This window comes from Trematomus bernacchii, unplaced genomic scaffold (genome assembly GCF_902827165.1).
Source record: "Trematomus bernacchii unplaced genomic scaffold, fTreBer1.1, whole genome shotgun sequence".
In the NCBI taxonomy this organism is placed as follows: domain Eukaryota; kingdom Metazoa; phylum Chordata; class Actinopteri; order Perciformes; family Nototheniidae; genus Trematomus; species Trematomus bernacchii.
The window spans coordinates 17,946,521-17,973,573 of record NW_022987593.1 but is presented as its reverse complement, the minus strand read 5'-3'; the positions used below and the strand labels follow the sequence as shown (position 1 = coordinate 17,973,573).

General features: G+C 41.3%; 2 protein-coding genes across 3 annotated transcripts in view; one reads left to right on the top strand and one right to left on the bottom strand.

The window, feature by feature from the left end:
• Positions 1 to 2,037, bottom strand: part of lcor (ligand dependent nuclear receptor corepressor) — a 92,178-nt gene extending 90,141 nt beyond the window's left edge. The window contains exon 1 of one of the 2 annotated variants that reach the window (XM_034130028.1): positions 1,866 to 2,037. In XM_034130028.1, coding sequence (XP_033985919.1) covers positions 1,866 to 1,962 — 97 coding nt within the window. In that variant the 5' untranslated portion in view covers positions 1,963 to 2,037. The remainder of the gene's footprint in view (positions 1 to 1,865) is intronic. The other variant, XM_034130029.1, reaches the window with a different exon arrangement.
• Positions 2,038 to 8,693: 6,656 nt separating this feature from the next.
• Positions 8,694 to 26,433, top strand: LOC117482109 (MORN repeat-containing protein 4-like). Its single transcript, XM_034130116.1, has 4 exons — positions 8,694 to 8,760; positions 17,686 to 17,800; positions 21,599 to 21,708; positions 26,123 to 26,433. The coding sequence occupies exons 1-4, from the start codon at positions 8,694 to 8,696 to the stop codon at positions 26,266 to 26,268; spliced, it is 438 nt and encodes a 145-aa protein (XP_033986007.1). The 3' UTR covers positions 26,269 to 26,433.
• Positions 26,434 to 27,053: the final 620 nt, after the last annotated feature.

The window sequence follows — 27,053 nt, the reverse complement described above, 5'->3', positions numbered from 1 at the left end:
CACACACACACACACACACACACACACACACACACACACACACACACACACACACCAAGCTGCAACATCCAACTGTGCATTCATTATTCTGCTTTGTGGCATTGTCATCCCCTGTGGTATCAATGTGATATGGATTCAAGGTGCACAACAGTGAGATTACAGCATGTTTCTCATGGTATCTGTATCATTTCTCTTAAAGGAGATGAGAGTACTTGGAAAACTGAATTAAATAGATGCTTTTTTTCACTCCAGCTCTCCAAAATGTGTTAAAAAGGGCAGGAAACATGATTCTGCTGCTTCAAACTCACACAAAATGACCCAGAAAGCATTTAAATATCACTAATTGAAATATAAATGTAGGCAGAAAGGAGACAGTGTTATTATTATTATTGATATGTGAAGCTTTACTAAAGATTAAAGCTCACTTTTGCTGAGTGAAAACTCATGTTGGGGTTATAATCACAATGTAAAATCCCACATTAAATGATGAAACTGATGCAGGAGCAGGAAAGCCTTTTGGTGCCTTTTGTTTACACAACTGATTGTGATTCCTGACGGCTTTGTGCTGGAGGTCAGAGATTACCCAACCTTTTAATTTGACACTATATCCTCTCATTACGGAGGGTTTTTTTTGTACTAAAAAGCCCCGCTAGCCTACTCGGATTCAGGCCATGTGGGTTATTATTACGCAGCGGTTGGATGGGTAAGTAGGTGACAGTTCAACGCGCAACATCTGGACTCAGAAGTGCATCCAAAAACAAGTAGAGCTGCAACACCCCGACATCCATAGCGCAGATAAAAGCCAGATTAAGAGCCGAGGAAACCCGGAGAGGTTAAAAGATCAGAGGGGAAGAGTGGATCATAATCTGGCCATAATATCGGGATGGGTCGATGTAACCGGATTAAATTGAGCTAATGAAATACACCAGAAACGGAGGGTTGTTGGTGGTGGAGGTGCCGAGGTGGAGGAGGGAGGGAGGGGGGGGGATGTGGAGATGTATGGATGAGGAAATCCAAAATAAAACGAACTAATGAGGAAATCAGGGAGAGGTCAATAATGTTTCAACAAGACAAAGACACACGTCATGGCCGCTGCTTTTTAATTGTCCCTGCAGTGCCATACTGTCAGAAACATTACAACATAATAATTCATAAATGTGTTTTATTCTAAGTGCGCCGCGCAAACATCATAAACAGAGTTCCCAGCAAACAGCAGCGGCTTTTCAACAAGTACAAACCCCGGTTTAGAGAAAAATAAAGACGCATGTCGACCCCCGCCTATATACCTCCCCCCTAAAATACAAAATTATTTCCCCAATGCAGCAATGCGCGCTCCCAAAAGCCGATTTCCAGGGAAGTGGAAGGGGGGGAGGAGGGGGGAGTCATGTTTGGAGATTGAGAGCGCGCGCCACCACCACCACCAAAAACTCAACCCAGCGGCGCGCACTCGGGCACGAGCCTGCCTATAGCGAAGGATCTGATTGGCTGAGGCGCAGCTCCATCTGAACCACGTGACATGCCCTGCTTACAATAAATAAACAGCTATGGAATAATGTATAAAAATACTCCCGTGGCTCAAAAGCAGCCCATAATGTGGATAAAACACAACTGAGCTGCCCCACAGGTGCCAGAGAGTGCACGTGAACACCTGTCAACAGGAAGAGTCCATCCCGAAAAACTTCAATCTTTTTTGGATCCGTCCGGTGGGAGGCAACAGCCGCGCGTAACAAAAAATGACAGCTCCATGTACAGCATATAGGTTTTTCCAGTTGGACATTATACAGCCGCGTGAAAAACACCAACACCAACCTATAAACCCACAGTTTACCACACACACTCACACACACAATGCCAAGCGAGCTTACCTACACAGTGAATGAGTTTGTGCCTCCAAGAGTCAAGTTCCTGCCGAAAGCCGCGCCTCTCTACCGTGCATTGCTGCCTTTTGCACAGACTCGCCATTTTCTGTCGGCCCCTCCCGTGGGCGCGCACATACTGCTGGGTGCTTCCCTGCGCGCACGTCACCGGTGGTTTTTATTCTAGGGCTGCTGGGTGGAGTGAGATATGAAGGGGCTGCAGCATCCCCCTTTTCTATAGCGCTCATATATATGTCCCACCCACTAAAAAGCAGCCCCCTCCTCCACACCTCCCAGCATCCCTGCGATGAGCTGTCATTGGTGCTTTTAATGGGATGTTCCAGTGTTTTAATGTGGTGGACAGGCAGGATTGGGGAGTAATGGATTACATGTATCCGGATATAAAGACAAGGTAACTGTATTCGATTACATTGAAAAGTAATCAGATTACCTATTGGATTAGAGTATCGCAATGCATTTTTGAAATAAAGATCGATATGTTGTACTGAGTTAATTTTCTTGATGGTTTTTATTTAGGCTACTTTAATTCTTCTTTAGTTTAAATACATTTATTTTTTCAAGCAGTAGGTGGACACTTGATGTATTTAACAACAATACAGTCTATGCTTTGGATCAAGCATAAACAGTATTTGTGAACTATTATTAATTTAATCAATTATATTTATTTATTTTATTTATTTTATTTATTTTATTTATTTTATATATTATTTTTTAAACTTTTTTTCTGTTATAATTTTTTCGTATTATTGTATTCCCTTTTTTTATTATTACATTGTTGACATGTAACTAGTTATTGTAACAGATTACATCTTAAAGGAAACCCCCCATACCCTGTGCAGCATCCCCCTTTTCTATACACTCACATGTTCCACCCACCCAAAAGCCCCCCCCCCCCCCTCCCCTCCCAGTTTCGCTGCGATGAGCTGTCATTGGTGGTTTTAATGGGATGTTTGTGTGTTTTAATGTTGAGTGTCTGTAGGGAACAGCACATGGCGCCTGGGCTCCAAATTTGCCATGGATTTAAACTATGTGTGTCAAAGGGCACGGGTTTAATGCGCATAAAGACACTGCATTGTTTAAATTAACAGATATTTTACAGTGGGCTGAAAACTGCAGCTCGAGATTTTAGAGACTATACCAAGAGGCTTTGTTGCATTGGTTGGGATACTTTAAAAATGTAATCCGTTACAATAACATTACATTACATGTCACTTGTTAGACACTTTTATCCAAAGCGACTTACATACTCAATACTGTGGTCAATCACCACAGGAGCAATTTGGGGTGAAGTGTCTCAGGGACACAACAACATGCTGACTGCAGTGGGGTTTGAACCTGTGACCCCCTGATCCGAAAACCAACGCACACATCCACTGCACCACACGCCTCCCACCAACAACTAGTTACATGTCAAAAAATGTAATCAGTAACGTAATCTGAGTATCAACATTTGTTGGAGCTCCTGCCCCCCCCCCCCTCCCCCTCCCTGTGAGCCCAGTGTGCTCTGATTGGTCGGGACGTTGCGAGGCTCGTTGCGAGGCTCGTTGCGAGGCTCGTTGCTGCTTGCCGCTGCTTCGAGCTGCTGCCAGCTGCTGCGAGGAGCGGACAGGTTTCCGGTTCGGCGATACAGCGAGACACAGCGAAACTCATCCTGAGCACACACAAACACTCACAGCCGAAGTAACAACAATAAGTGTGGCTTGATATTGAGTAAGAAAAAGGTTTATAACGCTGTGAGAATGGGTCTGCAGAGAGAATGGGTCTGCAGAGAGAATGGGTCTGCAGAGAGCATTTCTCCGCCATCCCAACTCGTCTATTATCAGCGTTCAGGGAGCTCTATGCAAGTCAATGGGGACTCCCTGTTAGTTAGCCAAGGGATCCTGGTGTGTGAGGTGCTCCGCGGATTGGTCCATTTGGGCCAATCCGGTCATTTGTTGTTGATTTGGGTGTTCACACGTCACAGAACCCAGGAAGCAAACAATGGAAAAAGAGAAATCTCCAACGAGGCGTTCTGGGGCAGCATAGACAGGTCTTTTCTGTGTTAGAGTTTTACTCGCTACAGGGTGTACTTTGAGGGTTGGTGACTCTGCAGACCGTTTACATGCAGAAAAACCTTCATAACACACAAGGGGACGGGTAATAACCGGAAAAGCATGACATGGGCCCTGAGTATTATTTTAGGGAAATAAAAGAGCCTAAAGCATTAAACACTCACCTGTTCACCGTGGCCTTTGAACCCTAACCCATCACAGTCCGCCTGCTGCTAAACAAGTGCTATTTATTTGTTTGTTTGTTGTTTGCTCGTAACTTGTAAAGCAGCCTTGGGTCCCTTGAAAGGCGCAATATCAATTAAATCTATTATTATATTATTTTTTTATTTAGCCTTTATTTATACAGGTGTAAAATCTCATTGAGACACAAGGTCTCATTTGCAAGAGAGACCTGTCAGTGGTAACACTACCACACAAAGTTACAGACAGACAGGACACTAAACACAGAGGCAACAATAAAATACAACATCGTAAAAAAAGTAGTCATTGAAATCCATATAAAGTATTCAGATATAGCAGGTGCAAACACCCACAGATGATTTCTCCAGCTTTTTTAAAATTAGTTTAAAATCCGTGATGGGTATCAAACTGGTCAGCTTGAGTTCCTGCTGAAGTGTGTTCCAGGTCGAGGGGGCAGAGTATGATATGGCTTTTTTCCCAAGCACCGCGCGTACTGAGGGGACGGACAGAGTGATGTCATTTTGAGATCGTAGGCTATAGCTACTGTTTGTGTGAGATGTAAGTGGATATGTAGAAGGGCAGCAGTCCAAGCATAGCGGTATAGATGAGTTTGTACCAGTGCAGTGATCTGCGCATTGATAATGATGTCCAGTTGACTAAAGAGTACAGCGTGCAATGGTATATTATTATTATTATTATTATTATTAAGCAATTTGACTGTAAACAATCAAACTAAGACACACATCCCCATAATTAGCTCATAGTGAGTCTGTAATATGTCCCCACTAATGTTTATGTAGACTGATATTCTCATTTAACCAATTAAAGGATTACTACAAGTTCATTGCACCCATTCATTGCATACTGAGTGTTTCACATGGCTGGCACACACACTGGATTTGTAATACTTGACATTTTTAAAGCTTAATGTTGTGGATTTTCGAAATACTGATGAGTTGAGAGCCTCTGGTCGCCTTTCCTGTCTAACAACAGAAAATAAATGCAATTATTGAAATGTAAGAAGGTAATGTCTTCTATTTTCTGTTTTACAAGTTTCTGAAATGTTATATTTAAATATGCAAATGAGTCATTTTCATATCAACTGTGTGCTCATTTGCATACAGCATATTTCCAGCAGGGAAATGTGAACATTGAAGGAAGCCGGGTTAAATTGTTTTGTTTTTATTTTGTTGACATGCAGGTGCTTACAGAGGAGACTCAGAACACACTGACAATGTCCAAAATAAATAATTGTTTGCCATGTTTTTAGGAACGAAATGTGTCATAAATGAGGCTCTGAATTATATCTGAGCAATCCCCTTTGCAAAAATGTCCAGAACATAGAGAGGAATAAAACTTGTGTGAATGTAAGATTTCCTGAAGTTGAGATATCTGGTTCACTATGAGAAATATCTCATTTTAGAAACACCTTTACTGTAATATATTCTACGTTTTCTGAAAGTCGTTTGTTTAAATATGCAAAATAAGCCTTATTTTATGTTAGCTTATTGTGAATTTAGGAGAAATCTACAAATTAAAATTGACAAAGTTGGTAAAATAACAAATAGTCTGAACAAAATCTCACAATCGAGTATTATATAAGAAGTCGAAAATCAAACATATTCTCTACCATAAGAATAATGTTTTGCAACTTTTGCACGAGTTTAGATAATAATTACCTACTGCACGTTGTGATTAATCATATCCTGTGGTGCATTGTGGGAAACAACACTGATTGGATATAAATCAAGAGCATGTTTCATTTAATGCATCTATTGGAATATACAGTGTTATATAAACCAACTTATTAAACAAACAGCAGTAGTGATATAGTTATACTTTACACATTTTAATTGCACCACAAGGCGTTAAAATCCTCCTAAATGGCTTGATTAAGAAGCGGCTGCAATTATTGATATATGTAAATCTGTTGAATCAGCATCATTAACACAAAGCAGCCCATGCTAATTAATAATCAGAATTAGTTATAGCCTTTTGCTTAATCCCTTCCCCTGAGGAACAGAATCAGGGCGGCAGTTTTGTCTCATTTGGGTCACCTTGATTCTTCCTGTAGCTTTTTGCTGAATGAAACCCTCATTGGCTTTGAATCCATATCACCTCGTTTGACAAACCCTCAGCACCTCAGTGCAGATGTTTTAGCGCATCGGCAGAAACATAAATCAAGTTCCATAAAACTCGCCAAAACGCGGGTCTAATCACCAAATTGAAGCATGAAATGACACAGTGTCGTTAAGAGGAAGGCCTTTTATAATCCTACAGAGACGGTGGGCAGCACATAAAAACAAGGCAAGGGCAAAACGCTTTAACAGAGGAGCACTCCGGCTAATTAAGTCGTTGAACCCGTTGCCCTCGACAAATATGTCTCATACCGAGGGCTGGGCTTAATGGAAGGAAAGCAGCCAATAGGAGCGCGTCTTGAGTCGAAGTGGAACGTCGGCAGCCAATAGGAGCGCGTGTTGATTTGAAGTGGAACGTCGGCAGCCAATCAGAACGCTGCACCTAGCGGACTCGCTGAGGCAGGAGGAAGTAGAAGCTGAACAGGGAAAAAAAGGCGAAATTGTCGCTGAGAGGAGCAGAAATCCTCCGTTGTTTTCAGTGATGTAGAGAAAACGGACTGAGTTGCTCTTAAATAAAACAGGTAAACCGTTTATTTTATCTCAGCTCGTTGTGTGAGTGTGTGTTTGTGAGTGTGTGTGTTTTTTTGGAGGCTGGCAGCGTCATGCCGGCAGGATGAAAGGGATTACCGTTACTGTGGCAACATTAGATGGAGGGATACACACTCCTCCTCCCGGTTAATATGACAGCATGCCTGATGGCATTTCGGAAATTATTGAGCCTAATGAACGAGCTTCAGATGTTTCCTTCTCCCTCTGAAGCTTCATTTCTCTGTGATGCTGCTGTCAGTTTGTCTGTAACCTCATTCAGAGACAAAGGAGAGGATTCCCTCAGAGAACCACTGTAAACACAGCTGGGTGACATGACAGAGGATTTCATATTTTAAGTGTCAAACAGCCATAATATACGGAAGAGACAGAAGATAAATAAGAAGCCTACATGAATATCAACACCACTGTTGTGATGGTGTGTTGTGATGTCACCACTCATAGATCACCAAAAGGACATAAGTCACATGACCAAGGGGCACAATCAGGTGACCCACCTGTAAGGTGAAGTATTATTTTATTATTACACGGCTTGGTTGAGTCCTCTATCCTGATTGGTCAAATTGGACATTTCAGAGGTTGTTAATATTCGATAACACACCGCTGCTAAGCAACAATAATGACTGTTGCTAAGGAGGATCAAGAGAGAGAATGAAAGAGGGTAAAAGACAGAGCGCTGGACGTCAGATAAATCAACAGAAGAAGACAGGAAGTAAACACTAACGAGGCGTACTGTCGTTGTACATTATCCCGTACTTAGTACACAGCTTCTGAAATCGGTTCTGTTGAATATTCGATTCTGATTGGTCAATTTGGATATTATGCGTTCTGTTATTTCTGTAGAGCAGACGTTAAGAACAAGTCATGTTACATCAATCCGCAGAAAGAAATACAATAACAACGTCAGCTGAGGTAAAGAAAAACACACACGTTTTCAGTTACTTCATCATAAATCCCCACATAATGCTTTATATATTAAAACATTTGTTTGTGGTGAGCACAAAACTTTGGAGTCACGATGGCTAAACTGTCCGGAGTAAAGAAAAGAGAAAGAAAACAAGAGAAGGACAGAAGTTAAAAGACACAGTTAGCTGCAGGGCAAATAAATCCACACGTGAAGACAGACAGGAAGTAAACACCGAAGGAAACAGCAGAAGAAGACAGACCTGAATACCTGAAGACCTTCTCATATACGATATCCGTATGACATGCTACTGTAGGCCTTATACAATTTATGGCAAAAGGTTTGTGGAGAAGACTTTCAGCGTATTATCTACAAATGACGTGATTAGTTTCTTTTCCTTTTTTAACATATTTTTTGGGTGAGAGAACGCAACCACTGAGCTACCTGGCGACCGAACATGCACATTTTCATATGTCGTATCACGTTTATCACTACACATTTGTTTACGCGTGTCATTCGAACTGTGGCCATTTTTAGGTGCTTAGTAAATGAAATGATTATTTACCAAGACTTGTGTTGTGTAAATAATGAATGAAAGAACTAACTCACGACTCCTGACTTTTCCGTGTGTTTTATTTTTATTTTGTTTTTAAGATATATCTGTTGTAATTTATTGTCGTTTATTGTGATTGTAGTAATGTGTTTTTATTACATGTACAGCACTTTGGCTCGACCAAAAATCGCTTTTAAATGTGCTATATAAATAAAACCTGATTTGATTTGATTTGATTTGATTTGAACCCTACAATCGGCAACTCAATAGCGTGATATTAGTCAATTTATTTTTGATATTTGGTCAGACATAATGATATTTGACACAGTACATGTCGCCCAGCCCTAGATAAAGGTGGACACATACAGTATGAACTCTCAGCTGTGTGCGTTAGCATGTCAGGGTTTCAGGTGATGATCTGATCTGTTTCTTTCTGCAGGCCCCATGACCCTGACACGAGGTTCCTTCAGCTACTCCAATGGCGAGGAGTACCACGGCGAATGGAAAGAAGGCAAGACTGAGCGTCTCTCTGTCACTCCTCCATCATCATCACCATCATCATCATCATCATCATCACGGACACGTTTGCATGCAAGTGTTGTTACAGTGTGATTAAAACAACAATGCATGTATGACACAGCCCATGTAAATACCACCTGCATTTGATTCATGTAAATAGTTCTTTATTCGCATTCACATGTTTCATCTTAATGGGATCTTTTGATCCAAGGTTAGTCTGAGAAAGTGCTCGGCTCACTGGATGGAAAGTGGAGAGGATGTCAGTACCTAAATATTCCTTTTATTCAGATCATGAGGTAAAAAGTCAATGAGACAAATGCTTCAGAACAAGTAGATCTGGTTTTGGATAGATGTGAGAAAGTGAACACACTATTTTGCCGCATTTGGATCTGCATTTGGAAATATTTGACTTAATTGAGGCAGTTTTCTTAAAGTCATCACAATGGATTTCCTACCTCTTCCAATCCTCTCTTGCATTTGTGTTCTTCTATTTACTTCTGCACAGTCGAAAACGAACTTCACAATCTGTTGTCAGTGACAGTTTTGGGGGGTTTTCCCTTCCCTGTAGTGTGTCATATCGTTTTGTGTGCATGTAAATGGTCTGCAAAGGCTAACATCCCTGTGCCCCCCCCCCCCCCCCCCCTGCCTGAAACACCTCCATTGGACTCCTTTGTTTGCTTCAGGAACATAGAGACAGTAACACTCGCTCCAACACATTGCTCGTGATAGGCCAAGGGGCGAGACAGGGAATATAGAAATGTAGCCAGAAAGGTGTATCATGAATGTATGCATATACAATACATTATTATTAAAAAAGTAGTGTTTAAAACATAGAGATATGGAGGAGTCTTTTTCTTGGTAATGCACGTTGATTGTTGTGGATGTACTGGTGTTAAGCTATGCAATGCTTAACATCATTGTGATTAGCCCTAGTGCAAACATATTTGGGCTCTCGTCCCAAACACAACCTCACACTGATTTAACCTCCCTGGCAAGGACACACTCAGCCACTCAGGCAATTGTAGAGAGGACAGTTGCTTTTTGAACATGAAAAGCTGCAACTCCCATTCTGCAAACTAGTGTTGTCACGATAGCAACATTTTTGTTTTGATACCGATAGCAAGTAAAGTCAAGAATTGTGATTTCTATACTTTTCTTAAAAAATGGGAAACCGTCTTAAATGTCATTATTGTGCTTTATTTCAAACCTGGAAAAATGTTTCAGTCATAACACAAACTTTTGAACAATGAGAACAATAAAAAAAAGTAATGAAAGCAATGGCATTCAAGGTAAAATGACAAGTGTTATGATATTAGGGTCATGCCGAGTCAGATCGCTGTCCCTTTCAGCTGAACACACACAGGAAATACGGCTCTTATTAAAGGTCCCATGTCATGCTTTTTTTCCAAATGGACCAATCCGTGGAGCCGTTACGTTAAGTCCGTGGATTCTCCTCCCTGAGACGGCGGGACGCGGCGAGGCTGTGAGTCGGTGTGTGAGCACACCGACTCACAGCCAGGCTGCGGGTGTGTGTGTGTGTGTGTTCGGGCTGGGTTTCGGGCTGGGTTTCGCTGTGTCTCGCTGTCTCGCAGACGGCCACTGGGCTCATAGGGAGGGGGGGGGGGGGGGCAGGAGCTCCAACAAGCCGTTTAGGACAGAGAGTGAATACACATACTACACAGAGATGCTGTATGAGAAACCAATGTGAGTTTGGAAAATTGAACAATGTAAATCTATTCTAGTAGATCTCAACAATGGAATTATGATCAGTAGAAATGGCCATGACATGGGACCTTTAAAACAATGTCATTCTTAAAGTACCGATACTAATGAAATGGAGGAATTGTAACGTTTTTAACGGCAGGGTATCGCGATACATTTCTAGTATCGGTGCACCGTGCAACACTACTGCAACTCAGATCAGCACCATGGACAGCAACAACATCTCCTAAATGTATGAAAGTTAATACAACAGCCTGCACTAGATGCAAACATAGCTTTGTGTCACTGTCAACAAATCTCCACAGGGATTCAAGAGAACAACATGTCTATGGATAGAGACTGGGAATGCACATTACTGAGGATGTTATCAATAATAGGACTAGTTCAAATAAAACGTTAACTGATTTGAATCCACACCCCAGATCCTTATCAGGAGAAATGGTTAAATCAAGAAAATATAAAAAACTATTTTGCTAAAAGAAAGGGTTAGAAAAAAAGGACTTTCAGTAGTTTGCTTTTTAATGATCCTGCACTTCCACTAATTGCATCTAACAGGCAATAAACTGAAAATAAAAGGTGTCAAACTGAAGACAGTAACTAGAGGAAAATGTACAAACACACACACACACACACACACACACACACACACACACACACACACACACACACACACACACACATAGAGCCCATCTGGTGCCAGTGAGCCCTCTGAGGATTTCACACTACCTAAACCAGAATGTGCAGTTCAACAAAAACACAGAGACAACCTTTAGGTCAAGGTTAATCAAAGAACAAAAGTTTGGCACCGCAGCGAGCGAGAGGCAGCGCGGTGGGGGGGGGGGAACATATGGTCTCTGCACGGCTAGTAGAAAACTGTTAAACTGGTTTGGCTGCTGATAATATGCTCAGGTTTAAGAGCACAGCAGTGTTTATTTCTTTCTCCAGTAATAGATCTGTGTGGGGGGTTTGGAACGGCAAGGATTTCTTGGCTTTGTGCAGGTGTTTTGGCACTTTTTTCAAATTCAAGAAAAAAAATCTTGTTCCACATATTCAACAACAACCAATCACTTTATTCATCGCTTTTTGGGGGTTTTCCCTTAGTTTTGTGCATGTTAATGGTCTGCAAAAGCTAACATCCCTGTGTTTCTATCCCGCACCCCCTGCCTGAAACTCCTCCATTGGACTCCCTTTGTTTACTTCTTAAACACAATGACATCACTATGTCACACTTCACGCTGCTATTGGCTAGCGCTCCAACATATTTTTATGTGATAGGCTAAGGGGCGGGACATCTCTAAGCTGTTGACCAATCACAACAGAGCCGGCCAGCTAACCAATCAGAGCAGACTGGGCTCTGGTTGTAACATTAAAGCATGGAGACATGTCCCAGTAGAGACACTACATACTGATATGAACCTGAACATCAGCAGGAGAGGACTCTTTAAAGTAGAGACACTACATACTGATATACACCTGAACATCAGCAGGAGAGGACTCTTTAAAGTAGAGACACTACATACTGATATACACCTGAACATCAGCAGGAGAGGACTCTTTAAAGTAGAGACACTACATACTGATATACACCTGAACATCAGCAGGAGAGGACTCTTTAAAGTAGAGACACTACATACTGATATACACCTGAACATCAGCAGGAGAGGACTCTTTAAAGTAGAGACACTACATACTGATATACACTTGAACATCAGCAGGAGAGGACTCTTTAAAGTAGAGACACTACATACTGATATACACCTGAACATCAGCAGGAGAGGACTCTTTAAAGTAGAGACACTACATACTGATATACACCTGAACATCAGCAGGAGAAGACTCTTTAAAGTAGAGACACTACATACTGATATACACCTGAACATCAGCAGGAGAGGACTCTTTAAAGTAGAGACACTACATACTGATATACACCTGAACATCAGCAGGAGAGGACTCTTTAAAGTAGAGACACTACATACTGATATACACCTGAACATCAGCAGGAGAGGACTCTTTAAAGTAGAGACACTACATACTGATAAACACCTGAACATCAGCAGGAGAGGACTCTTTAAAGTAGAGACACTACATACTGATATACACCAGAACATCAGCAGGAGAGGACTCTTTAAAGTAGAGACACTATATACTGATATACACCTGAACATCAGCAGGAGAGGACTCTTTAAAGTAGAGACACTACATACTGATATACACCTGAACATCAGCAGGAGAGGACTCTTTAAAGTAGAGACACTACATACTGATATACACCTGAACATCAGCAGGAGAGGACTCTTTAAAGTAGAGACACTACATACTGATATACACCTGAACATCAGCAGGAGAGGACTCTTTAAAGTAGAGACACTACATACTGATATACACCTGAACATCAGCAGGAGAGGACTCTTTAAAGTAGAGACACTACATACTGATATACTGTACACCTGAACATCAGCAGGAGAGGACTCTTTAAAGTAGAGACACTACATACTGATATACACCTGAACATCAGCAGGAGAGGACTCTTTAAAGTAGAGACACTACATACTGATATACACCTGAACATCAGCAGGAGAGGACTCTTTAAAGTAGAGACACTACATACTGATATACACCTGAACATCAGCAGGAGAGGACTCTTTAAAGTAGAGACACTATATACTGATATACACCTGAACATCAGCAGGAGAGGACTCTTTAAAGTAGAGACACTACATACTGATATACACCTGAATATCAGCAGGAGAGGACTCTTTAAAGTAGAGACACTACATACTGATATACACCTGAACATCAGCAGGAGAGGACTCTTTAAAGTAGAGACACTACATACTGATATACACCTGGACATCAGCAGGAGAGGACTCTTTAAAGTAGAGACACTACATACTGATATACACCTGAACATCAGCAGGAGAGGACTCTTTAAAGTAGAGACACTACATACTGATATACACCTGGACATCAGCAGGAGAGGACTCTTTAAAGTAGAGACACTACATACTGATATACACCTGAACATCAGCAGGAGAGGACTCTTTAAAGTAGAGACACTACATACTGATATACACCTGAACATCAGCAGGAGAGGACTCTTTAAAGTAGAGACACTACATACTGATATACACCTGAACATCAGCAGGAGAGGACTCTTTAAAGTAGAGACATACTGATATACACCTGAACATCAGCAGGAGAGGACTCTTTAAAGTAGAGACACTACATACTGATATACATCTGAACATCAGTAGGAGAGGACTCTTTAAAGTAGAGACACTAAATACTGATATACACCTGAACATCAGCAGGAGAGGACTCTTTAAAGTAGAGACACTACATACTGATATACACCTGAACATCAGCAGGAGAGGACTCTTTAAAGTAGAGACACTACATACAATTGTTAAACCTGAAAATACACATAAACATAGGAAATGACTCCCTTTTAGTTGGCTCTCCTTACTTACTTGTAAAAAGTGTTTTCTACTTGCTGTAAAGAAACTCAAATGAAGTATCTCCCCACCTGTGTAAACAGAGCTGAAGTTCTCCTTGGAACATATTTAGTTGCATGGAACAAACCCTTTTAAAACGGATGTGTTTTTTCTTTAAAATGTCCATTTCACTCCAGACTTCACTGTAATATCTAACTGTGTGTGTGTTTGGAGTCATAAACACAGTCTGATGGTGCGTCTCTGCGTCCATGCATGTGAATTCACTGTTTGCACACAAACACGCGGCGGTGTGTTGCTCAGAGGTCTTCGGTGTCACATGAATAATTCAGCGGTGCGCTGCTTGAAGGAATCGGGTTACAGGAAGTAGCTCCAGAGCAGCCAGTCGGAGGCCATTTGCCCCACTGTACAGTCGTTTAACATCTATGCATTTCCGCTATTGATTGACATAAAAGCCGGACAAATTCAGCTAAACCGTAATTAGCCGGAGAGCATGACCCGACACGGCGTTACAAAAGAGCTGAGAGACGGATTAGAGTCTGTCTGCAGGGATCAAATCCAAGAGGAAATGACTGTCCCTTACTGCTGATAATCTGTCCCTTCAGAAAAAAGTAAACTGTTGGCATCGGAGCGGTCCGTTAAGCGCTTTCACTCTCGCTTCTTGATTTCATTAAGGACATCAGTCATACTTTGATACTCCTCATGCTCGATGGAGGACTCTTGGCGTTTGTGGACTGCAGACTCTTAAATGACAAATAAATAAATGAAGTTCTTTTTTCGCATTAGGCTCCAACTTTATCCACTCAGTAGCAGTTAGATTTGTTTGAATGATTAACCAATTCATTGTAAGGCATATAGAATAATAAACCAGGCATCACAATGTCCCAAAGTCCAAAGTAACGTCCTCAAATATCATGCTATCAAACTGTTCAAACCCAGATGTAATCTTGAATGATTGGAAACAGTAAACAGCAACATACATTCATTTTTTAAAACAGATCAGACAGTGTGTATGTATTTGGTGTTTTTGTTTGATAAATTAGGATTAAAGCATCATCAAAGTTGTTAAACTATTGTTAATAATTTCTGATGAAGTTTCATCACTAACATACACTATTAAATTAAATTCAATCATCAGGATGTTTTGAACGTTGTTTTGGTTAGAAGCCAGAAATAAGATCTGTGGTTAACACAAGTGGAAGAGATTTTAACATTTTGTTCTACGACATAAACTACGTCAGTACCCCAATACCCCACCGGTGAATTTAAAACAGAGGATGCTAACAAGTGTCTAAATAAGATGACTAGCGGTGATGAAGTGAAGTCATGTGACCGTGCTGTATTTCCTTTATACAGAAATATTAGCTTTTTACGTCAAAAAGTGGTGTTAAAATCTGGCCAATCTTTTTTTCTGCAATATCAACAAAATCCAATGGAGACGTCCCATTGGCTTTTTGTCAAGGTGGCCCTCACAATAATAACTTCTGCCTGCATAAACACGTCTATCTTCACCGCTCCATATAGAGCTCCAGATCTCCAAATCTCTTCTCCAAATCTCCCGTGAAAACCCTGCTGAGATTAGGCAGCACATTAAGCAGCCTGACAGATGGATGCCTAATTTACTTTTCCATTAGCTGGTAGAGTAGCAACACTCACTAAGCATATCCCAATCCTCTGTAAGGAATCCCCCGACCCTTTCCACTAGTTTCATGCCACTTGGCGAGCTCACAGTAAATCCGTTTTGTAGCGTGAAGCTTCTGGAGAAACCCTGGACCTCCTCAGTGTCCTATTGTACCACACAGTTATTCTGCTAAATCCCGCCGGGCCTACTAATAGAAGTTGGCAAAGAGAAACACTCGTCTATTTCCCTCCCGTCTCCTCAAGCCTCCATCTTCCTGAACCTGGAGATTTGTCGCATCATTAAAGGTCACCTATAATGCAAAATCCACTTTTTCATGTCTCTTCTACATCAACATGTGTCCCCTCTTCTTCATGTCTCTTCTACATCAACATGTGTCCCCTCTTCTTCATGTCTGTTCTACATCAACATGTGTCCCCTCTTCTTCATGTCTCTTCTACATCAACATGTGTCCCCTCTTCTTCATGTCTCTTCTACATCAACATGTGTCCCCTCTTCTTCATGTCTCTTCTACATCAACATGTGTCCCCTCTTCTTCATGTCTCTTCTACATCAACATGTGTCCCCTCTTCTTCATGTCTCTTCTACATCAACATGTGTCCCCTCTTCTTCATGTCTCTTCTACATCAACATGTGTCCCCTCTTCTTCATGTCTCTTCTACATCAACATGTGTCCCCTCTGTGTAAAGAGATTTTGAAAGTTTCAGGAACAAAGATTCTCTCACTTTTTGTCCTGATCCATTTATATAAAAACCTGTCTGAAAATGAGCTGATCAGATTTTGGCCACTTTATGATGTCATAATGATTTTTTTGGCTTGTGTAACCATTAGCCAATCACCAACCAAGGTGAGGAAACGATGCCGTCATCTCTTAAAATTCACCAGTTTCCAAAAACATTCATTTCTGCAGAACCTTGAAGAACATGTTTATTTATTGGAAACCTAATCTGTGCGGCAGAGGACGTGTTCAGGGCTAAACTTACAAACCAACTGGCTGATTATTATTCAGGGGCTTTGGAAATATTAAAACATCATTTTAAATCAATATTTTGCAGAAAATAAGTATTTTCAGTATCAATAGTTGCTGTCCTTGGACTTTGAAAAGAGGCTCTTATAAAACGTTAGCTTTTCACAGCAGTTACATATTCCAGGTGACGAGTTTTTCTGAGAATATTGTGTGTATTGTGGCCAAAATTATTCCTAGAGACACTTTCATGTCGTTGTAAAAAAAATGAGTGGAGGGCGAAGGCACTAACCACTCCGCCAGTGCCACAGCGCGTGCTGGATGAGAATGTCTGGCGTGCCAGATTTGGCCCGCGGGCCGCCAGTTGATGGTCACTGCACTAGAGGTTGATTACCTTATCAATTCAGTTAAGTTAGCAAAATCAATCAAATACACACGGCATCTATTGCACGTCTGTCCGTCCTGGGAGAGGGATCCCTCCTCTGTTGCTCTCCCTGAGGTTTCTCCCATGTTCCCCTTTAAACTGTGGGGTTTCTCTCTGGAAGGTTTTCCTTGTACGATGTGAGGGTCTAAGGACAGAGGGTGTCATATTGTTATCCTGATATTCTGTACAAACTGTGAAGTCCACTGAGACAAATGTAACAATTATATAAATAAACATTGATTGATTGATTGATTGATATAGGTAAATTATTCTTGATACTTTAATGTGCTTTGAGAAACACAACAGCCTACATCTCAGCTCTCCATGGGGTTTCATTTATTTTGTTGGCAGCTCATTCCTTAAAACAGAAGCCTCAGATTGCTTATACAAAGAGGAAATATAAAGGGTAGAATTCAAGCTTGTTGGCTTTCTTTAATTAACTAAGATTTGTTTGACATTTTTTCCAACTTTCATTGACTGAATGTGTTTGAAAAGGGAGCGTACTAACACATGAATACTACTGTGTAATATATGTTTACAGATGTAGTTAAGAAGTGCAATATATGACAAGCACAAGTTCATGGGCCGTATTTCATTATACATTCTGAACTTGCTGAGGGCCGTTTCAAAATGGGCCGCGGGCCGCATTTGGCCCCCGGGCCGTAGTTTGGACACCCCTGATTTAAAATGATCTGTGTGTGTGTGTGTTTCCTCAGGTCTGCGTCACGGCCTGGGTCAGCTGACCTTCAGCGACGGGACGTGTTACACCGGACAGTTTGAGAACGGGCTCTTCAACGGCTGCGGGACGCTGGTCTTCCCCGACGAATCTAGGTCTGTGTTTCACTTCCTGTTACCCTGACCTTTGACCTTTAAAGTTAAAGCACTCTTTAGAGCAGCGGTTCCCAGCCTGTGGACCTTGCAAGTGGGCCGCCAAATAATTTGCAAAATATTATGATTTGTGTGGAAACATTTTCATTATTAAGATTTATTTTTATTTGAACCTCCTTTCCTTTCAATTTCTCGACTCTCCTTAGCAACGGTCATTACAGTCCTTGACAGCGGTCTGTTCTACTGGATTTACAACGTGTCACATGTTCTGAATTGACCAATCAGAACTCTATTTAGCCTCCATATTGTTTATGGTTGAATGTGGGCCACAAACATTTTTTAGATTCTTAAGTGGGCCCTGAGTTGAAAAAGGTTTGGAACCGCTGCTTTTGAGCATTATCTAAAAGCTTGACCTAATGACACTGTGCCTGAATACCTCTTCAACCTCATCTGGGTTTTCATTCCATCAGAGTTTCATTTTATATAAATTAAGTTACTTTAATATTGTTAAAATTACCTGGCAGGACGTTGTCTGGCAAATCTTGGCACTCAGGAAATGTATTTTTCGTCGATTATGATTAATCACTTACTCTGAAATGTAAAAAGATAGAGAAAAAAAATATCTGAAGCTGAGGCAAGCTCTTAAAAAATACCTTTTTGTAATAGTTTAAGTATAAAGCCTTAACATATTTAATTAACAATGATATATGACAGGGAAAGCCACAAAGCCTCCTCTTACCATACGTTCTAATTACATACTTTTTTGCATTGTTTTGCTATTTTTGCTTTAATAATGTAAACAATTAGCAAAATAGTTGCCAAATATTTTCTGATTATCTCAAAAGTAACTTTTACACATTTGGCTTCAACTTCATGAACTCAGTATCAGTCTGAAACTCCTGACAATTAAATAATGAACCACAATGTCCAAGGTAACGTCTTAAAATATTGTGTTTCATCTGACTCAAAGTTCAAAAACCGAGATATAATTAAATTAATAAAAAGCAAATATCATATAGTCGTCTCTCAAAGAAACGTATAATATTCTGTGTTTCTGTTTGATAACGGATTGAATTATGTTTAATGATTTCCCACAAAAGAAGGCAGTTAAGAGTGACTTTAGTTAACCTTAGTCTTTGTCTGATGTGGTTCATTAGTCTCAGAAAGATCTTGAGTGTTAGGAAATAAAGAAATATTACCATTAATTCTTCGATGAATGAAACTAAATCTTCTCTAACTTCTGAATATTTGCTTAAATGTTTTCATCAGAGCATTTTTAAAGACATTGTTTTTGAAGTACATTCCAGAGCAGACGGAAACATCTGCTTCATTTCTTCATTTATTTACGAGGAGAAATAATTTAATTGAAGTGTGTGACCTGTGAAAAAAATCAGTCTGCAGAGATTTGTATTCTTTGTGAAGCGCAGGTACAAAGTGCAGCAGAGGACGTGTTCAGGGCTAAACTTAAAAAACAACTCACTTTTTATTATTCAGGGGCTTTGGAAATATTAAAACATCAATCTAAATGAATATTTTGCAGAAAATACGTCTTTTCAGAATCAAAAGTTGCTGTCCTTGGACTTTGAAAAGAGGCTCTTATAAGAGTGTTGCTTTTCACAGAAGTTACATATTCCAGGTGACAAATATTTTGTTGAACTTTAGTTTTATTTTGTGTCACTAAATCAACATCCTCTTGTATCTGGATGGGAGAAGTCAAAGCGGTTGAATGTCTTTGGCTCTTTGTATCCGCCTCACCCCGTCTGTGGCTCTCAGTAATCCGTTTGATGGACTTCAATGTTTTATAAAATAATAATAATGATAATAGCTTGGATTTATATAGCGCCTTTCATGGGACCCAAGGTCGCTTAAAAGACTTCTTGTCGATGTTTTGAGCTCTTGTTCTGCTCCTGGCACTTCAGTCTTTTGTCAGTGTGAGGCTGTCTGACATTGGAGCGATGTCACATGCTGGGTATGTTAAAAAAAACAAAACATTTCTCACAGTTTTTTGTCTCAGCTGTCTTTTAAACTGTGAAACTGAAAACTCCTAATAACGAAGGGGTATGAATACATTAATGACTGCTTGGTAAAAAACAAGTTGGTTTCAAAGATGTGTGATTTGGTGCATCCAGGGACCCACATTTAGCAGCTTTTTAACAGCCAAAACAGGTGAAAAATACAAGTGGCTGCATATAACAATACTTCAATCAGGAGAGACGGTTTTGATGTAAGAATACATATTTATTGCCAGGAATACACAAATGAATGTAACAGAGTTTTGGCGATTAGGCCCCGTTGTGCGGGAGTATCATTCGGGAGGGGAGAACCGATCCGATGAAACCCCCCGGGGTCTAGACACTGGTGGTGGTGAATGGATAGTTGGGTTCGGTCTGAAGGGGAGTGGCTTAGCTTGACCCTGGTGGTGGTGAATGGATGGTTGGGTTCGGTCTGAAGGGGAGGGGCTTAGCTTGACCCTGGTGGTGGTGAATGGATGGTTGGGTTCGGTCTGAAGGGGAGGGGCTTAGCTTGACCCTGGTGGTGGTGAATAGATAGTTGGGTTCGGTCTGAAGGGGAGGGGCTTAGCTTGAACCTGGTGGTGGTGAATGGATAGTTGGGTTCGGTCTGAAGGGGAGTGGCTTAGCTTGAACCTGGTGGTGGTGAATGGATAGTTGGGTTTGGTCTGAAGGGGAGTGGCTTAGCTTGACCCTGGTGGTGGTGAATGGATAGTTGGGGTTGGGTCTGAAGGGGAGTGACTTAGCTTGACCCTGGTGGTGGTGAATGGATAGTTGGGGTTGGGTCTGAAGAGGAGTGGCTTAGCTTGACCCTGGTGGTGGTGAATGGATAGTTGGGTTCGGTCTGAAGGGGAGGGGCTTAGCTTGACCCTGGTGGTGGTGAATGGATAGTTGGGGTTCGGTCTGAAGGGGAGTGGCTTAGCTTGACCCTGGATTCAGAGGGACAGGAGGTGAAAAGGGGTGGAGGAGGGTTGCGTCGAGTCACCTGAAATGACAGCTGACAGAGGGGGGAGAGCAGATTGAAAAGGTTTAGCAGAGTGCTATGATAGGCTTGTGAGAATAGAGTGAAGTGATTGGTTAAGCTGGGGAGTGACGCCCCCGATCACTTATTGAGAGGAGAGAGAGTAGTAGCATGGAAATAGTACATGAATGAGTAAAGACGGTCTTCCTGGTTGAACTTACGCTGAGCTTCATTACTGAGTTACTGCAAATTCCCTAGCTGTTTGCAGGAGGAAAGAAAAGGTACAGCATCAGTCTGAAACTCTTATTTATTTATTGTGTCTATTTTTTACTGCAGTGAGAGTTGCCAAAAAAATGTCGTTGTACTTTGTATGATGACAATATAGATATATTCTATTCTATTCTATTCTATTCTAAACTCCTGATAAGTTGATCAAATAATGAACCGTAAACTACAAAGCCCACGCTAACGTCTTAGAATATCTTGTTTATCTGACTCTGAATCGGAGATATAATTAAATTCGTAAAAAGCAAAAATCATAGTCGTCTCTTAAATAACTCTTGGTGTTTCTGTTTGATAAATGATTGAGTTATGTTTAATGATTTCCCACAAAAGAAGGCAGTTAAGAGTGACTTTAGTTAACCTTAAGCCTTTTTTTATTAATAAATACAAAGAAAAGTTAGCAGCTTTTTGGTTTTGGCTCAACTGTTTCAACACTGGGTCGTTACCCTTCCTATTTAACACTAATCGGTACACAAAAACAAGTTTCTCCAAAGATTTGAGGCGAGACATTTCATGTATTTGTTTTTTCTGTTGATGTTTTATTTGTAGGTATGAAGGTGAATTTGTGCAGGGTAAATTTCAAGGCGCCGGCGTCTTCACGTGCTTCGACGGGATGAGGTTCGAGGGCGAGTTTAAAAGCGGCTGTGTGGACGGATACGGTAAGAAATCACTACTCAATTATTTATTTTAAATGTAGTCACTTGTGTGTTGTATGTTTGTATTTGTAAATTGAGACTTTGTTATGTTTCTGTGTTTGTGACCTGCTTTGAGACTTAATTATATTTACAAAATACATCATATATTTCATGCTAATGTTCATTTAGTTCACTCTCCCCGTCAAAATTAACAAACAAATGAAGAAATCTTATCAGAAAGTTCTTCTTTAGTCAAATTCAACTTTAATGTCAATCTTACTCAGTTTGTGTTTACAGACAGAGAGATCGAAATGACGTTTCCAACAATCCCGAATGTAAAATTATACAGTATACAGATATGTATACAAAGGTGTATAAAGTATGTATATCCTATATTCACAATCAACACATTAAGGTAAAAAAAAACACAACAATCAATATATACAAAATAACCGTCACTTCAATATCAATATCTTTGGTGCAAGATTGTCCATAAAATGTGCATTTATTGCAGATTGTCCATAGCAGAGTAAAAATGTGTGCTGGAATTGAGTGTCTGATGCAGCGTCCACACGGCGTCGTGCGTTGAAGCTTGCCGGCGGCCGTGTCTGAAGCTCGACCGACAACCAATCACATGAATCTCCCGCGGTTTGATTGGCTAGAGCTTGTACTGGCATATGATTTGATTGGCTGACGCTTCCGTCGAAGCTTCAAAAGTTGAACATTGCTCAACTTTTGAAGCGAGCAATGCGAGCAACGCGAAGCGACGCTCCCACAATGCAGTTCGGCAAAGTGTGACGTCACCCCATTCAAAGTGAATGGGCAGAAGCGTTGAAGCTTCAACGCACGCCGCCGTGTGGACGGGCCGTGAGTGTGTGAGGAGTTATAGTCCAGTGGGGGCAGGGGAGAGAGGGGAGAGAGCTCAGCCTCCTGACAGCCTGGTGTAAGAAACTGTTCTTTAGTCTGGTGGTGCTCGACCTCAGGCTGCGGACCCTTCTCCCTGAAGGCAGGAGGGTGAAGAGGCAGGTGGAGGATGAAGAGGCAGGTGGAGGGATGGGTGGGGTCACCAGCAATGCTGAGTGCTCTGCGGGTGAGGCGGGTGTTATAAATGTCCAGGAGTGATGGGAGTGAGGCACCGATGATCCTCTCAGCAGTGTTCACGACACGCTGCAGGGTCTTGCGGTTTGATGCTGTGCAGCTTCCGAACCACTATTTATTTAGTATTTAAAGGTCCCATGTCATGGCCATTTCTACTGATCATAATTCCATTGTTGAGGTCTACTAGAATAGATTTATATTGTGCAATTTTCCAAACTCACATTGGTTTCTCATACAGCATCTCTGTATAGTATGTGTATTCACTCTCTGTCCTAAACGGCTTGTTGGAGCTCCTGCCCTCCCCCCCCTGTGAGCCCAGTGTGCTCTGATTGGTCGGGACGTTGAGAGGCTCGTTGCTGCGATCTGTCCGCTCCTCGCAGCAGATCGCAGCAACGAGCCTCTCGGCGATACAGCGAGAACAAGCTAAACTCATCCTGAGCACACACAAACACTCACAGCCGGGGTAAAAACAATAAGTGTGGCTTGATATTGAGTAAGAAAAAGGTTTGTAACGCTGTGAGCATGGGTCTGCGGAGAGCATTTCTCCGCCATCCCAACGTAGTAGCCCGAAAAACGTTTACCCATTTAAACAGTCGTGGTAGATACCTTGTTTGTTTTAAACATCATAAATACACAAACAACAATGAATTCTTACAGGTTGTGTACCCGAATCTCCCGCTGGTCCAAACAAAGTAGGAACAGCATCGTTCTTCAGTGCCCTACGCTGTACATATCCGGCATGAATCGCTGAAAGGTTTGTGAAGCTTTGTTTCGTGAAAGGCTGGCAGAGGGTGTGGCCTCTGGGTCTCCCCACGTCACAGTACCCAGGAAGTAAACAATGGAAAATGAGAAATCTCCAACGAGGCGTTTTGGGGAGGTCTTTTCTGTGTTAGAGTTTTACTCGCTACAGGGTGTACTTTGAGGTTTTTTTGACTCTGCAGACCGTTTACATGCAGAAAAACCTTCATAACACACAAGGGGACGGGTAATAACCGGAAAAGCATGACATGGGCCCTTTAAGATACTCTACCAGGTTTTAAAGCAGTGGTGCAAAGTAAAAGTCAGTAATTACAATTCTGAGGTAGCCTTTAGAAGTAAATGAATATAAGAAATCAATAATATAACATATAACACGTCTTAGACAAATACTCGATTCTGATTGGTCAATTTGCAACAGGTAAAGATGTTGATTTTAAAAGAGATGTAACATAAGGATGATGTTAGAGGACATTTCTTGATGTTTATTTTAGTATCTCAATCTTTGACTTTGAATTTCATTACTTTACTTTGATATTTCCTTAAAGGTTTGAATCGTGTGTCACTCCTACATTAAGTGGATATTTATTATTCAGTCTTGAGATTCGTTGTCACTCTCACATTGTCACAGATCCCTTCATTGTTCTGATACTTGATGCTTTAAATACTTTCAAATAATATTAAACAGACAACGTGTTAATTGTGCGGTCGGAAGCCCCCTTGTGTGCTTCTGAGACTCTGGAGGTAATCAACACGTTTTTATTTGCGTCACCTTGACAACTGGTTCATTTTTGTGCTTGTAAAAATAAAGATAATAAAGATTCCTTCAGCTTCCTGAGATCTAATGATGTGGTGTTTTTAAAGGAAGGGCGTCATTCCTAAAAGTCTTTTATGAAGTTTCTTAGTTGAACATTAACCCAAGTTCAGGTAGAAGGAGGGGAGAAGTCAAACAAGAGACAACAGGTTAAGGTGATGAAACTCAAACGAGAGGTGAAGTGTCAGCTTAGTTATTCAATATGTTTCTTTTTGGTGAGGCTGTGGCTCAGTGCGGTAGTGTGCGGATCTTTTGGTTAAATCCCCACTCCCCAGGCAAGACACTTCACTCCAAATTGCTCCTGGGGGGGATTGCCCACAGTATTGAATGTATGTAAGTGACTTTGTATAAAAGAGTCTAACAAGTGTTATTTAATGTAATGACCACTCAGTTCATACCAAAGCAGACAAAAGAAGAATTTAAAAGTTGTATTTACATTACATGTCACTTGTTAGACGCTTTTATCCAAAGCGACTAACATACTCAATACTGTGGGCAATCCCCACAGGAGCAATTTGAGGTGAAGTGTCTCAGGGACACAACGACATGCTGACTGCAGTGGGGTTTGAACCTGTGACCCCCTGGCCCAACACCAAGGCTCAACCCACTGCACCAGACGCCTCTTTTTTTTGCTTTTATTTCTTTAAAGTGGACCTATCATGCTATATTTGAATAATATAGTGTAGGGCCATACCTATATAAGGCATATTTATACTTTTTTTTTTTCAAAATACCAAACAGATCATGCATTTTAGCCATGCCTCATTTTGCTCAATTTGACATTTTTTAGCTCTGTTTTTGCAAGGGTTGATTCTGTGAGAACAGCACCATCTACAGGCCTGGCATATGTACTACAGCGTCTCCAGCGCTTTTGAACGGCAATGGCCGTGGCTGTCTCCTCCTGATAGGTGGAGAGTTGGCCCAATAGCCGTAGCGCCACCGTCCTGACGTCAGGACAGTGTTCAAATCTGGATCAGTTTTTATCAGATCCGTTGCAGCCCCTTTTTTAGAGATTTGGGTATGGAGGAAAATAGAGAGGGTTGTGTTTTCTGACACTTGGTGAGTTCCCTGGAACACCGGGGACACATATTCATGTAGAAAAGACGTACAAAAGTGCATTTTGCATGATAGGTCCCCTTTAACTTAACATGTTTTTATACAGGTGATGTCATGACAAATACATCTTACAGCGCAATGAATAGCTCCAAGTTAAAGATTGGTTAAAGATTGGTACGGGGGGGATGACGTATTTTTGTGGACTGACCCTAAAGTTAGCATTGCAAAGAGCTCCCTCAACAAAAAGCAGTCTGTAATGACTGTTATTGTTACCGTGAACAATTGTAGTTAACACAACAACCGTGTGCGATCTGAAACAACACAACAAGGTCAAAAGTCACACTGGGTAAATGTAAACGGTGCCGAAATCGCATGCAGTGAACTGAGCGAAGTTTACCGAATGAAGACAAAGAAAGTGAATGTCCTTCAACGTCAGAATCTGTACTTGGTCCTCTCTGCTTTCATCTGTTTGCAACTCATATATATCAATATTCCAATTACTGGTTTATAGACTATTCTGCACTATTTATATTATATTATATTTTCTTTTATTTACTTGCACTATTATCTGTTTTATTGTGTAGCACTGTTGGAGGAGCTTGTGACCTAAGAATGTCATTGTCATAACTGCACTGTAGCTACGTACACATGACAATAAAAGCCTTGAATCTTGAATCTTTGTTGAAATATCTCACTCTTCTCTCTCTAATGCAGGAATACTGACGTTTCTGGACGGAGGCCCCGGCGGCGGCCACGAGGGTCTGTTTGAGAGCAGCCAGCTGGTGAGGAGGGAGAGCAGCCAGGGGGCGGTGCTGAGGGCGCAGGCGGCCGCTAACAAAGCCCGAACGCTGGCCATGTGACCCGGACTACATCACCCACAGTACCCCCCCAACAAGAACAACACCCTCTTGGTTTGATGAGAAGTGATTTATTAAAGGTCCCCTATTATACTGTTTTTCATGAATATATTCCAGGTCTCAGATATATACAGAACCTGTCTCTGATTGGCTGAAACACCAAACAGATCATTGCAGCATCCCATAATCCCCTCTGTTTCAGCCCTGTTTCCAAAGTGCTGATTCTCTGTCTGTTACTTTAGATGAAAATAAGGAGCCCCTCCCCACGCCCCTCTGAGAGATATTTGGTTAAAAAGAACTCATTGGTGCTCTAGGAGGAGATTCAGGTGATAAGGTGGGCGGGGGGGGGCATACCTTGGTTGCTGATTGGCTAATGGTTACACAAGACAAAACATCGTTATGACATCATAAAGTGGCCAAATCTGATCAGCTCATTTTCAGACAGGTTTTTATAGAAATGGATCAGGATTCAGAGTCTCTTTCCACAGAGGGGACACATGTTGATGTAGAAGAGACATGAAGAAGAGGGGACACATGTTGATGTAGAAGAGACATGAAGAAGAGGGGACACATGGTGATGTAGAAGAGACATGAAGAAGAGGGGACACATGGTGATGTAGAAGAGACATGAACCAAGTGGATTTTGCATAATAGGTGACCTTTAAGAGATTTTTTCCTTTAGTTTCCGTCTCGTTGAGCATGTCAATGTATTTTTTTCCGATTTCTCATCCCTGTACCGTGCAGTATTCTCTGGAGTAGAATTCACCAGAGAGCTGTGATGTGTTTAC